Consider the following 16,014-nt stretch of genomic DNA (forward strand, 5'->3'; position numbering starts at 1 on the left):
GCAAACACACACACACACACACACACACACACATATCCATTTATTGTACACATGAGCACAAACAATACCCGAGCCTTATAGCCTGCAGACACGCCCAGCTGAGACCTTCTGACAACTTCCCCATTAGCACTAAGGCTACCATGTAGAACTACATTCTTTATTCATTTACATGTGTCAGCCCCTTACCACGCTAACTGCAATTTACTGATACGGTAAGCATGACTAGCTTATACATTTTTTAGGGGAGGCTGTGTGAATGAGTAATGTTCTCCCCTTGTGCGAGAACAAGAGTGAGACTCAGAGACCAAAATTTTTGGTGAATTTTTAAAGTAACAGTCATGGCACAGAAGTTGTATCTGGGCTCAGTCGAACAGAAGTGAACATCCACTGTACTCTTTGCAAATAATTATTATCATCATTCAGATTTGTGTCCCTATTTACAGGAATGTTTTGGTCCTATGTGATCAACTTTCATTGCTTCTGATATTATATTATATTAAGTATAAGTATATCATGGTACAGATTATTTCTTCAAAGGAAAAAAAAACAACAATGAATGGGTTATGACAGCATTGCATATACTGTATCTGTTACATTTCAATCTGCATTGTTAAAATGTAACAAGTCTAATCATGTTCTGCTTTTTTAACTGTCAAATAATGATGGATGAAGGATGAAATCAAAACCAACAATGCTCTGATCCCAACAAGATTAGTATTGTGCAACCAAAGTCTGATATTCCTCACTGATAAGTGTGACACACCTTTGCAGTTACATAACTTATTCCTTCATTACAAGGAACATGGGCACTGTGGTTTATTTTGAACAAATCTCACAAGCACTGTCCTGCTGCCATAAATACTCGCGATGGCACGTATAGTGGTCGACAAATACACTATTTACTCCTGTATGAGCAATGTTTTCTAAAAACTACCAGTTGTTTTTGGAATTTCTCATCCTTTATCTAGATGACAGTATATACAGTGTATTCATGATGTGTTTTTTCTTTTCCATTTTTTTCAGTGGAAGTAAACGGGATTGGGACTGAGGGTCAGAGTGAGGCTGCAGAAGTCAGAAAGTACTGAGAGAAGGACAAACACATTGTTGGTTTTAGTCTTTTCATAGGGTATGTTGATAATAACAAAACTAAAGAATATAACCATCATCCTTTAAAAAATTAAGATACAATTGTAATATACTGTAAGTGTAATCAGATGTTTCACTGTTTTTCAAAACCGGCTGGCTGCTTACGAACAAATCCAAGTGCGCCTGTCATTACTGTGTTGCTATTTTTAACCAATTAAAGGACCAGTGTGTAGGATTTAGTGGCATCTAGCAGTAAGGTTGCACACTGCAACTAACTGTATACCCCTCCCTTTCAAAACAGGTAGGAGAACCTACAGTGGCCGCGAAACTCACGCAAAACACAAAAGAACCTCTCTAGAGCCAGTGTTTGGTTTGTCTGTTCTGGGCTACTGTTGAAACATGGAGGTGCAACATGGCAGGCTCCATGGAAGAGGAGCCACTTCCTATGTAGATATAAAGGGCTCATTCTAAGCCAATAAAAACACAACAATTCTTACTTTCAGGTGATTATACACTAATTAAATCATACTTATAAATATTATATTCCATTTCTGCCTATAGATCCCCTTAAATCCTACACACTTCTACAAGCTTCTAGTTTTCCAATTAAACTATTGATTTCTCCTCATTTTTTTATTTATTTAATCAATAAATCATCAGTCAATCCTTCTGTTGGTAGTACTGAGTGACTGATGCAGGACAGTTTTGGTTATATCAACCTTTTGATCAAAAAAATAAGTTAAACTAAAACAGAATAAAAAATGATGTACAGAGCAGGAAATAACATAGACAGTATAAAATGTAATGTGACCGCTGATTTGTCAAGTTGCCATTTTAGTATAATCTATCATTGACTACTTTCAAAGAGAAACACACTGTATATGCTTGCTTGCTTGATCTTCTTTCCTGCTGTGAAACACTAGCTGGAGGAGTTCAGAACATCAAACAAAGAGGAATAAATGAAGTCACTCTATCTTCCTTCCTTTTCAGAGTCTCTTATGCCAGGCTTTCACACTTCACGCTGCTTCTCTGAGGTGTGTGTGTGTTTGTGTGTGCCTGGCGTGCAAATGTGTATGTGTGGTAGTGGCGTCGCGGGCATACAGAGAGAAAAAAATCTCCCACAGTCCTTTGCGGCGTGACTTCCAGCAGATAAGGAAGATAAAATAACTTTGAAGTTTTATGTGGTTCTTAAGAGGGCAGGCGAGGCAGGAGAAGGAGAGGTGGGCCTGGGTGCAAAACAGACAGGGACACTGCGGGTAAAAACAAAAAAAGACACATAGACACAGAGAGAGAAAGAAAGAGAGGAAGATACAGGTGTTGTTGGTTAATAAGATGAAGCATTTCTGTGAGTCCTTACATTAATCTTCGTCCCATCCGTTACATCCAGAGACCCTGGATTGCCACGGTAACAAGATTATCATGATATCAGCAAAGACACGAGGTCATAACTGCACATGACTCCGTTCTGCATTGTGCCATCTCATCTGTTCATCAATTTGAAAGATAACAGAAACCCATGATAAGAAGAAAATCTTGTTCATCTTGTTCAGGACCATACACACACACACACACACACCACCGTCACTCCTGACTGCATGAAACAAACATACACAGTGACATGAGGCTATGTCACCACTTACATGCTCCTTGAAGCCCATGTACACAAACATATCTTTTTACAGACGCACACCAGTGCAGTAAATGGAAACCACAGAGCTGCTCTTTGTACTGAGTTGCTGTCACAGTGGGTGAGCATATAAAAGCCCATACGGCCCAGGTCCCCAACCATCGCTTTTGCTCTGCTGTGTGTGGTGTGTGTGTGTGTGTGTGTGTGTGTGTGTGTGTGTGTGTGTGTCAGAGTGACTGGTGAATATTTTAAGAGTGCGGAGCACTTCGCCTGAGGAGGAGCAGAGTGGATGTGTTCTGTCATCAGAAAGAAAAAGATTGGTCGCCTCTTCTCCTCTTCTCTTTCTCCTGCTCCTTTGCTGCATGGATACAGCACAGTCATGGAGAGAAACTATGTGAAATGTGAAAAACAGCACACACACACACACACACACACACACACAAATTCACGCAAACACCGGAAATGTTTCATTGCTGCCAAACCCGAGGAGACAAGTCGATGAGACCATGGGCTGAATGTGTCATCGTTCACGTGTTTGTGCATGTGTGTGAATGTGTGTGTCAGTGCCACATTTGTGTTCTTGTGACCGATATATGATTAGTTGCCCTCTAAACTTGTCCTTGCATCCATCAAGGAGAAAAATGACCTCTCCCGCGGGAATGACGAGGAGCTGTGATTAATCAATTAGCCAATCAATAAGCCTGTCAGTCAATAAGTCGTCTTGTCAGTCAGCCAAGGAGCATTTCGGCAAGTGGCTGCCCAGGGATAGTCCCCATTCCCACCCCACTGTGGCATTATGTGTGAGGCGAGGAGTGCTTCCTCAATTCGGAGAACTGCAATTCCCATAAGCCCCATCAAATATTCACACCCATAAGAAAGAAAAAGAGAAAGGGGGGAGACAGTAGAGGAACAGAAACGTGATGAAATTAAAAAAAAAAAAAGAGGAGAGGGAGGGAGAGCTGGAGGGATGAGAGTGGAGGAGAGAGAGACGTGGCAAAATAAAGAGAGGAAATACCAATGAGGGAGCGGACAGAGGGAGTTGATGAGAAAGAGAGTGACAACAGTAAGAGAGAAAAAGGGAGAGAGAGAGAGCTGAAGGAGGAAACAGAGAGAGAGAGAGAGAGTGGAAGATGGAGAGGGAGGAAAGTGGAGAGAGAATGTGTTTAATTATTCAGCATTACCCGTGTTCTCTATTTATGGCCCTTTTAGAGCAGCCAGTAGAAGCTATATATACACGCGTACTGTAGGCACAGGCTGCTCCCTTAAGTACAGCTCAACAGGGAAGTTTCAACCCAAAAAAAAAAAAAAAAAAAAAAAAGGGGTTACCAGAGGAAAAACGTGATTACATATTGATAAGAGAAATGTGCAGAGGCGAGGAATGAAGAAGTGAAGGGGATGAATATACAGAAGAGGAAAAACAAGGAAACAGAACTGCCATGGAGATGTAAGATGAGAAAGGGAGGCAGAGAGAGAGAAACTGAAGTCAAGCTAAAATTATCTTTTCGCTGCGGCTACTCGTCTATCACTGTTCTCGGCCAAACTATTTCTTGCTGACAGGGAAATTGCAACAAAAAACAACAACCTGGAACAACTTTTCAAGATGTTTTTTTTTTTGTTTTTTTTAATTGAGATGAAATTTTTGGATGTGCATGAGAGGGGGAAAAAATGAGAGAGATGGAGAGAGAGAGAGAGAAGAGCACCACAGAGCAGATCTGTATCATTTAACTAGATGGGGTAATGGAATTGTTGATAAACCTGTTATCTCTTATTCACAGACACACAGAACTGTAGCTACACTGCACATTATTGGCCCTCCATCACCAATAACATAAAACACTGTGCTGGCCATTATTATCACACGCATATACACACACACACAAAAGGGATGCATGCATGGGTACACATAAACCTACATATCTCTAGCTTCATTACACATAGTCCACCGAGTAAAATGCACTGCAGCAGAATGCAGTGGACTGGTTTGGTCTTGTTTTTGCTGCAGAAAAAACACCAAAGTATCCCATTACTGCTCCTTGTTTTGACATGTTTTCATATTATAATCCTATTGAAAAGCTTAGATCTCCGCAATCATGATTGCTTCAGAAATGTCATAGTTGTTAGCTTTTAACCAACGCGTTTTTCACTTCTGACTGGCTAATTAAAGTTTCAATAAGCCCAAAGGTAGCCTGAATCTGCCTATCCACAGAAATAAACGGTCAATTTCAGTGAAATTAAAACCTTTTTTATCTCATATGTATCCGTGTAAATTTCCCAATAAATTCACCAAGGAACAAACTAAAAAGATTATATAAAGAAGGTATAAAGATTGTTTGTATATGCTTGAGTTGTCTGTTCATTCTCCCTTTTGCAAACAGCTGCAGCAAACATTGGCGTGAAAGAAAATATCAAGGCACAACTTGTTAACTTGCAGTGTATGATCACAGACACATTAGAGAAAAACTGGCCCCTTGCCACCGAGCAAATTGAATTCATTTTTTGAATCACAGCAAGGAGTAAAAATCATATTTACAGCCCATCTGACTCTAATCTTTACATCTGAGCGAAAATTCAAAGTCCACCTGTGTTCACTCGATTCATTGATTTTGACTGGAATACTGTAGTCCAGAGGTATATATGATATTCTTATGTTATTTTCTCTGATATAACAAGTGTCTCAAATGGTTCAGAGAGAGCCAGAGCAATTCCAGTTCACTAATACCTAGCAGACTGAAGGTCAATTTATCTTCTCTGTCTGTGACTGAAAGATTCACCTGCTCACAAGAAGTTGATCCTTTTCAGGCTGCTTACTTAGATAGGGGATCTCAACCGCATAAGGAATTTAAAATAGATGGCATTTTTGCTCAAGTGACGCCGCTCCTTATCTGTATGTATGAGTCACATTTTTTCCAGTTCACATCTGTGTCTATTTGTGTAGTACTTAAGGGGCAATTTGAGCACTACAAAGCATTTTCAGCATGTTTTCTGCTTTTTTTTAATTTAAGATTTATATCTATATTAGGGCTGCAAGTAGTGATTCATTTTACTAACGATTAATATGTGATTGTTTTCTCGTTAAAAAATTTAGTCTATAAGTGTCAGACAATAGTGAAAATTGCATATTGTTCAAGATGACACCTTCAAATTTGCTTTTATCGAAAACAGTGCAAAACCACCCATAAATACGTTTTCTGTCAAGTGATTGATTTACTCACTTATCATTTTAATTCTACTTTCTAATGTATTTTGTGTGCACATGCTTGTATGTGAGTATTTGTTCTTAAAGTTTCCTTGCATATTTCCACATATATATAATGAGCATTTGGCCCACAAAGCTCACTAAAATATCTATTGGACACATTCAAAACATCATAGGTGTGAAACAGAAAAGAAAATCGTACAAATGTAATTTTCTGAGCTGCCAAGTAGTAAGAAGTAATAGTGTGAACCTCACGATTGACTCCATTTAGTATTATACACTGTGTGACACCCAATCAGAAACCAGTGTGGATCAGCTGTATGGGCTACAGGCCCAACATGCCGCTGCTGTTGCCATAGGCATTCTGTGGCTCTGTAATGTATAGGAACAGACTGGCTGAATGTCAGCCAGTAAATGAGCCGTGACTTTCACCAAGACAGCACAGTCAGCAATAAATGGATACACATAACTCTCCTGTTCTCCATTCCTTTTGTGTTTTTTCCTCCCCTCTGTCCCACTCACTCACACACACACACACACACACACGCAGATTATTTCTCGGAGAGTGAAGAGTCATGTCCAACCTCTGCCTGACCTTTCATCTGGTCCAATCTGCTGTAAGAACAGCTCCTCTCCATCACCACCTGACCTTGACTCACTGCTTCATCAGACACAATCTAACACGCACAAAATACATGCGCTCACAGGGGGCCTTCACATGTCTATATCTTCAGATATTTGAACAAACACATGTTTATTCCAGCCATAGGTGATTGAACAAAGTGCCACAGGCTGCTGTAGAGTGGCAGGATGAGGCAGCAACATCAGGAAAAGGAAGCGAGGACTGGAGAAAGATGGGCCGACATGGAGGGAAGAGGAAGTTCAGACAATGACATGGACGGAAAAATTGTGTTTGAACGACAGCGGGAAACAGCTGAGTCCAGCTGACAGCAAAACCTCAAACCACAGTGATGTCACAACAGACACCAATTAAGAACAAGCACTTCCCACTTCCCCCTACAGATTTTATTCTAGTCTAGTCTTTTCCCTCTCTAATCTAAAGGTGTAGATGTATAGAAAGACATGTAAATACAGCAGGGAAAGGGAGAAAAGGAAGAAAAAGGAGTAAAGGAACTTCTCCTAAAATCACTTTAACGTGTCCCAGTTTCTGCTTCTCCTCTCTGCGTTTAAGTCTCTTTTACATTCGCTCCATTTCTCTCAAGCTTGTGCGTTGCTTTTATCTCCTGTCTTCTCTGTTTCCTTCAGTCACAATGCATATTTCTATTCTTTGTCTCATACACTTCTGGAGAATACGTAAGAGCTGATATGATACAGAGAATACTATCAGAAAGATGGATATCAGTCTATGTGCATATCTTACCTTGTACACCTGTCCGTATGTGCCATTTCCCACGAGTTCAACCAACTCAAAGATCCCAGCAGGGTCCTAGAAAGACAAAGGAAACATGATGGGATTATGATCAATAGGACTAACAGGAGCATTAATTCATACATTCAACTCAAAAATAATGTTAAAAACCCTTCAGTGTATATTGAATCAGATTTAGAGAATTATCAAGTATTATAAAGTATGACGTCAATTTCTTAACCACACTAGCAGCGTGGCACGAGGAATGGCAATGTTGGATGGTCGGTCCAGACACTTTGAAATATCACAACAACTTTTGGATGTACTGTTATGAAATTCTGTATGAACATTCATGTTCCAGTGGAATATCTATACATCTACTACATGAATTGACCCAAAATATTGTAGACATTCATGGTTCCAAGATGATGTCTCCTAATAGGCTTGAGTGGTATTAAGGTATTACGGTATAGCAGGGTATTTAGAAATCCCCAAAGTATGATTTTCAATACTGTCAAAAATACAGACACTCCTCTAGACAAATACGTGTTCATTCATTCTCAACAGAGTGTTACGTTATGGATTGTTTATAGCTTTAATGTTGCTAGGCTAGCAAGTGTCTTTAAGTCTGTTTATAGTGAGTGTGTTAGAGTTAGTCAGCACTAAAAGTGTTTCGTTAGTCCAGTTTAACCTGCAGGAGTTCTGAAGGCTTGTGTAACGTGTCTTTCTGCCAAGGAGGAAATAAACTGCAGAAACTGAATATGTCAAATACCGCTGTCACAGATAATAAGGAGCTCAAAAGATAAACTGGCAGTTGTATAAATGCTAACTGCCGGTGAAAATAATTTTTGACTGCTCCGAGAGCCTGTTAGGAGGGTGTGTGAGTATGTAACTATACTATGATGTAAGTTATATTCAAAAAGTATTTTTCCAAAAACAGGTGTTGGAAAAGGGGGCGTCGTCTAATAATCAGGGTTGCCTTATATTCCAGCTAACATGGTATTTAGGAACCAATTATTTTATAACATCTAAGGTTTAAATTATTTTTTTATGGCAGTTGTTATTTTACTATGACGGTTTGAATGGCTTTGCTAATTTGTGTGATAAGGGAAAAAAAATCAGTACTGTAGCAGCTCTATTAGACACACAGCATTGTAGGCTAGACAGTGTCATACATGCAACAATGACGTCCAGCAGCTCAGCTTTTACATTTTTTGTTGTTTTTTTGTTAAGCACAGATACTGTCATATACCGTATACCCTGGCGAAATGTCAAGAAGGTATGAAGGTATGAAAAAATAGATACCGCCCAAGCTCCTAATGACTTTGGTAGTCGCTTAATCGACTAATCGTTAATTAGCAAATGCTAGCATGCTAACACACTACACTAAGATGGTGAACATGAACAAATATACATGCTAAACATCATAAACATCAGTATGATCACATTGTTATTATGAGCATGTTAGCATTCTCATGTTAGCATTTAACTCAAAGCACCACCAAAGTACATGCATTTTGAACAATTATGGGAGTTGTACCTCTAACCCAGTCGGTACTGAAGTGTTGCTCAACCAACTGAGCGCTACAAGTGTTGACACATTGGTCTGAAATGCAGTGCTGGATTGTTTTAGGCCTGTGTCCAGACTAGCTAATCATTTAAACCAACAGTCGCTGGGTTGCCAACACAGAACTCAACACATCTCTGACACAGAGCAGCTCGAATAGAGCATAAAACTCACTGACCCCACACACACACATACACAGAGACACACACACACACACACACCTCCCCCTTCTACTCTGCCGCATGTTGCTACGGCATTCCAACAATAGCTGGTATTCACCCTCTCTTTCCTTCTCTCTCTCTTTCACACTCTCTTTGGTCCACCAGCTTCTGTTCTCCAACCGGCGTTGTCCAGGACAAGTCTTTCTTTACAACGCTTCTCTCGTTTCAACAGAGTCCCAGAACCACTGAGGCGTTTTACCAGCTTCTGTTGAGTATCTTTTCATCTAGTGTGTCCTTGCCATTTGAAAGTTTTGTAAACTTTACATACCTTTTTTTTTTTTTGTCTCAGTCGCAACTCTCTTCAGGTTTATACCTTGTTCTTTCAGCCAAAGGTGTCAGAAGAGCTAGTCTTGGAAAAAATTCATATCCACAGTGTCTGTAAATATGCAATATCAGCACTCTTGCAATTCTCACTATACAGTGCTTGCAATGTCAATTGCCTTGGATATAAAGCCAGTTGTACTGGGTCAGATACAAATAGTGTTTATAAATGATTCTGATAGAAGTAGAATGCGTCTTCAGATGAGCCAGAGAAGGTGTTTAAAGATGAGATCTTCGACTGGGGCAGAGCTAGAGGCTTATTTCGTCGCTGATTCACTGAAATAAACCGCACCATTGTGTAGATCTGCACTGGGACTCACGCAAAGCTGGAGAACAGATGATATTACACGATACCCACTTTTCACAGAGTATTCCCCTCTCAATAAAGCATCTTTTTATTTCCGTTCTGAAAAGCCACACACGCACTCTATTTCCATCCCTGTCTCTCCCCTAGCCTCATCACATCTCTCTCCTGCATCTTTCGTACACAGTCTGTCTTGTTTTTTTTTTTTCTTTTTGTTGCTTTCTCACTTTCTGCATTTCTGTTGAACTTTCCGATAATTTTGCTGTCATAACATGCATAAATAGAGAAGGAAATGACCCGAATGTGCATTTTGGGCCCTGCAGTTTAATACTGTGTATATGCTCACGGTATCTGCAAGTGTATATTTTAATACTGTATCCTTGTGCATGTTTACTTTCTATCTTTCCTTCTCAGTTTTTCCTCTCTCTCTCTCTCTCACAGTCTCTGTCTATCCCTCTCTCCCTCGCTCCCTCGCTCTGTCTATATATGTTAGTTTCTGCGGGTCTCAGCAGACCTGTCAACCTGTCATCCGCTTCTGAAGACAGGGCCTTGTGCTTTTTCTTGCTCTCTCCTTCCTTTTCCTGTCGTTTTCTTTCACCCTTCTCTCTCTCTCTCTCTCTCTCTGTTGTGTGCAGCAAACACAAAGACACACAAATGCACTTTCCCGCACATACAAGCACGTGCACAAAAAGGCAGACAAACTCATTCTCTCGCTCTCCGTCTCAAGTACATCCTCCCGCTGTCTCGCTCTCTCACACTCTCATAACCACACACACACACACACACACTCAACAACTGTGCCAAAAGCACACTCCCACACGAGTGCTAGCGTTCAAATGTTCTAACGACTATGAGTGGGCATGAAATGAAGAGTGTGTGTCTAACTAAATGCGTGTGTACATGCGAGAGAGAGTCAGAGAGAGAGACTGCAAGCCACTTTCAGCAGTGCAGACAGCAGCATCCAGTAGTGTGGCTGTTTGCGTTGCCATCACGCCTTGAGCTTATGCAGGTAGGTTTTTTTCCTCCCCTCACTTCTTTTGTCTCTCTCCAACTGTGTGTGTGTGTGTGTGTGTGTGTGTGTGTGTGTGTGTTTGGCAGCTGTGTGAATTTACTCTCAGAGCTGCATACAAACTTCTGACAGGAACTCCCAAGACACATTCAAGGATGCACTCTCTTTCTCTTTTCACACAACAGAACCATACAGATAACACCAAAGCATGCACACACACACACACACACACACAAATGCATATGTATATACTGTAGGCACCACAAGTACTGGACATGCATGTGGAGCTTCCTTCTCTGCCACGCACAGCATACAGAATGAGTGCTATGGCTAGAGAAACAGAGCGTTTTTGCTGCTCCAGTTCATACATGTCCTTAGGCTTGCTGATAAAAATATAGCACGATATCATTCATATTTTATAGGCCACTTGCAGAATGAGCTCTCAGCGTGCGCCAGGCTTTGTCAGCGTGTCTGCGTTTGTGTTTATGTGTGCGCGCGCCTGTGTATCAGTGGTTTAGAGTTCCCTATGACTGGAGCAATTTTGCCCCCTTCCCCTTTCTCATTTTGTGGTCCTGCTGAGCATTTAACGGCGTCACATGACTGCCACATGACCTCACCGGTGGCCAATGAATCACTGTGCGTCTGTGTGAAGCTGCTGAATAACAGAAATACGTTCATTATAGCTCATTAAACAACATAAATCTGCTCACAAGAGGAAGAATGACTATCAGGCATTAGGGAGGTGATGTATGGTGAAAAAAACAAACAGACACATCTCCAAAATGTGAATCATGCACCATCATGTGATGACGGTGCAGGTTTTTGTTTGGTTTTTTTTACTTTTTTGAAATTATTTCATAACAGACCTGACATCTGAGAATTTTCCAAACCCACAAAAGAACATGACTTCCCTTCATTTCTGTGAGAATGTTTTTAAAGAAAAGTTTCATTAGCAAGGCTTTCACACATCACAACAGCGATTTTACGTTTAAGTGTCTTTAAGATCGTGAACTGTTTGTCCAACCTCACTTACCACTTATCCAGAAGTGTGAAAAAGAGCAACATTATCTTGCAAAATTCAAAGCGTGACATTTAATAGTCAGACGTTTAATCTCCATTGTAATTTTTTACACACTCCTAGTACAACATAAAACAAGAAGACAGGATTTCTTCTGACATCCCTGAACATCCACACATAAAAATTCTGCAAAAAAAAGTATTTTGCCTCTTTTACTTCATTAGTGGCTTATTTTTTTTGCCATTTCTCCTGGACATAGAAGGGTTTTGTGCAAAAGTACGACCGAACTTTGGACACTGAGATGAATACAGCACTGAATCCACTCTTTTCTCTGAACAGGAGGTCTTGGTTCATGAGAGGCACAGGCCATTATAAATAATAGCTTTTAGAGTGCAGGGCTGCAGTTCTTGTGAAAGCCACTTTACAACATGTGTGAGGAATTCTACTGACTGCATTCGTATTTTCATTCCTCAACCTAACCTTAATCCCCTTCACTACATTCCTGACCCTAACTCTTACCTAACCAAAAGCTAATCCTGGTGCTGTTCTGCATTAAAATCCATCTCAGTGATCCAATCACAGCTGGTAAATAAAAGGTGTGAACATATTCAATCTGATCACCAAAACCACATTCAAAGATGATAGGGGATTATCACCACACTGCATACATACGTATTTGTTCTTCACCACACCGTGCCACAACTTCTGTAGGTGAGAAGTTGAAAGTACACATCTGTGCGTCAACAAAGCAATAACAAATGTGACTCATATCCTGATCAACACATATATCAATGATCATCTGTTCGTAGCTCTCTCTCTGATCTGACTATTATGTTGTCAGTCAATGTGACCATTTCAGCGTTGGATTACAGAAATACTGTTTAGTTCCATCGGATGAAATGACTTTTCCTCATGTACATGTAACATGAGAAACACCTGAGAATCTATTTTTGTTTCGTTGTCTCTGGCTGCCGCACAAATTCCTGATCCATTGTGCCAAATCATAACAAGACGGCTATTGTGCACAAATGGTTGGTGCCAGAGCCATTCCTTATATTTTTTCAGGTAAATATTTGAACTGAAGTGCCTTCAAAAGAAAGACAAACACTTAAAATCTGAGTACATAAAACCCACACCTGCTGACTAATGAATGTGTTCTTACTAATCACCTTTACTTTATACAAATATACCAAAGAACTCTCTGTAACCTGCAGATCAGAGGAAGTTTTATTACCAAAGAAATGTAACTGATTCGCCATAAAGGGCTTGGTATGAGATATCTATCAGTTATGGTTTCTCTTATCAGTTGAAGTCCAAACATTTCTATCACAGTCTGTCACACACACACACAAATACACACTTTAACAATATCGACATGTGACGTGGATTAGTAGGAAATAAAGCGTAAGGTGGATAGAGAGGCTGTTTTTGCACCAACTGTGCAATATGTGAAAATTAGATTTCCATTAAAAAACTGAAATAAATCAGTGCAGATGTGGGAGCTTTAATCTGTGAGGGTGCACAGTGGCCCAAATTACTAAAGAGATAAACTATAATCTCAAAAGAAACTGCACTCTTACAGACAAAAGCACAAGCAATTTGTTCTTTGTATTCATGAAAAATCTTATGACATTATATACAGTATCTACTGCATGTTGATACTACTACCTACTGCCTGTCTCTATGTGTACAGATGTCTTCAAATTGCTGGTTTTGTCAGACCAACAGTCCAAAAAACAACACAAAGCAGAGCAGTAAATCCTCATATTTGAGAGAATGGAACCAGCAAATGGTTGGTGTTTTGCCTCAGGAATTACTTACTCACTTAATAACTAATTAACTGATTATCCAAGTATTCGTTGATTTATTTTCTTTTGCCCGAAGTGAGTAATCGACTAATCATTTCAACACTAGTGTGACAAATTTATGTGATGAAGATTGTGGTTAGCCTCAAAAGGTGAGTAATATCAATTCACAAATTCAAAAGGTTCAAGATTCACTTTAGCTTAGCCTACATAGATGCTAGATAATGGGATTTGCAACAGAGTGGTATAGTTTGTGCCTGAAAGTTACTATAATTACAATTAAAGCTGCACCAACCACAATTTAGGTGACAGAGGACTAATGACTGCAGTTCTCGTCTGCTCTACCAAGTGCTTTAGTGTCTTTCAGCTCATTGTTTTGGTTTTATGGGCTGTAACCTTCACTGTTTTGATTCACCGCTCTCATTAAAATAGTTTCCAACAGGCATCCGTTTTCAGCAAAAAGACTCGACTGCACACTGCCTGCCCAGCACCAAACCCCAAAACAGACAAAGTCAGCCACTAGCTAGTGAACATAGTGGAGCATTTAGCAGCTAAAGTACCAGACATTTGCCTCAGAAGTTGGTGGAGAGGAAAACTGAGCTAAAAGAAGAGTTAATATTGACTGACTAACAGTCATCAGGTGGCTAGAAACATAACTCAAAATGAATGCTAACGTTGCTCTGTGTCTGGTGGATATGTAAATAGGCAAGACATTTGCCATATCAACTGTATAAGCAGATATATGTCTATGATGTGTTTAGAGCTTGTTCCACTGCCTTCAACTGGCCACAAAAAGTCTATTAATGCTGCTTTAAGTATTACAAAGTGGGTTACACATGCTTTTCGGAGAGTGATGATACCTTAGCTTACACGATATGAATTGTCTAGGTGCTATAAAATGCTATTTAATGCATTAGAACAAAAAAGGGGAAAAAAAGTATTTGTAAAGCTAATAAATTGTGTTTTAAAACCCACCCTGACTGTTTCTTTCATATAGGTCTACTCTGTATCTATGGTATATCTATGTTTCTGTGTACTAGACTGTGCAGCCAGGTGAGTGCTGTTAGTGTCTATAGAAAGTGAATTACAGAGAAGTGAGGTGGATTGAATTAGAGACCCTAAGAGGATGATAGGAGTCATGCTGGGGCCAGGTCTGCCTCTTATAAAACCACTTACACTTAACAACACAGCTCACCAATGCTTGCTTTTACAAGGAGATGCTATGGTAGCCTAATTCCCAGTACATCTCACCCAGACCATTAACAGGAGTCAACCCTTAATCACAGATTTACAGCCTGCCGGAGACGATACACGCTGCAGAGTTTGTTCTGCGATGCTAATGAACCCATCCGCTCCTCGCTTCTCGCATTCCATCCGTCTCTGCCAACTTGTCATCTCACACCTTTTCCTGTCATCTCTCCATCCATCCTTCCATCCCCCTCATCATTCATCTTTTCTTCTCAATTTTTGCCTGACGCTCTCTCCCTGTGTCGTTTCAATTAATCTTGCTTTCCTCGCTGCCCTGCACCAAGGAAGTCAAACACAGCAGAGGGATTCATCTCCTACTATGGACTTGTTTACATGCGCATGATTCCTTCAAGCACTTAAGATCAAGTGTGTGTGTGTGTGTGCGTGTGTGTGTGTGTACACTATGCATGTGTTTGAGTATGAGAGGAAAGAAAAAGGACGACAGTGTGCTACAGAGTGTGTGCTTGTGCATGCTCATGTTTTAATATATAATCAAAAGTCTTTAAAGCAAGATGATGCATACTTATTACAGTTTAAAAAGTTATAATCTGGAGGATCATAGCTTTTGTTTTATGTTTGTGTTTGCTGGTTTCTTTTGGCATCGTGTTTTCTGATAAGCAGATATTGCTGTGCTGTTTTTGCACTGCACTTCCAAGAAAATTTGAAAGTCAAAGTATGACACTGTGATGTCTCTTTCCTTGAAATTGCACTTCCTTTGCCTGCTCAAAAGCTGTGCTTACACTAACTATAAACCACTGGTGTTTTTGCTGGAAACACAAACTTCATAACTTCCTGTGCATGAGAGAATATTCCCAGGAAAACCTGCCCTTAACCTGAACATTGAGAACAACAACTCTTTCCTGGACTTGGTATAGGCTGAATTGCCACTTTCCTAAATCAGCTGATGATAGCAAGTAGAGGGAAAGGACATAATGTCAGTGATAACTCATTTAATTTGGTATATTTTTGTGCATATATCTTAGTGCCCATATAAGTATAGCAGAGAATTAAAGACTTGATGTGGCTCCATCAGTGACTTGGGGGGGAAAAAATAGGTCAACTAGAAGCAGGCAGGCAGAGTGGAAAGGAGGGTGGGAGGGAGAGGGGCATTTCTCAGCGACAGACTGCCATACAGTATATAGACTATTCATGAATAAGCTCTGTGTAAGCCTTGGGCACTGCTGTGGCCCCGTTACTATGGTGTCCGTGGTGAAGGGCCTAGGAATGTGGCCTTACTGGGCAA

At 40.2% G+C, this 16,014-nt stretch overlaps 1 protein-coding gene across 4 annotated transcripts in view; it reads right to left on the minus strand.

Annotated features, from left to right (window-relative positions):
- Nucleotides 1-16,014, minus strand: part of tnika (TRAF2 and NCK interacting kinase a) — a 62,139-nt gene that overhangs the window by 42,090 nt on the left and 4,035 nt on the right. For all 4 annotated transcript variants that reach the window (XM_042387960.1, XM_042387961.1, XM_042387963.1 and 1 more), the window contains exon 2: nt 7,291-7,356. In XM_042387960.1, coding sequence (XP_042243894.1) covers nt 7,291-7,356 — 66 coding nt within the window. The remainder of the gene's footprint in view (nt 1-7,290; nt 7,357-16,014) is intronic.

The sequence above is a fragment of the Thunnus maccoyii genome, chromosome 16, assembly GCF_910596095.1.
Source record: "Thunnus maccoyii chromosome 16, fThuMac1.1, whole genome shotgun sequence".
Lineage (NCBI taxonomy): Eukaryota > Metazoa > Chordata > Actinopteri > Scombriformes > Scombridae > Thunnus > Thunnus maccoyii.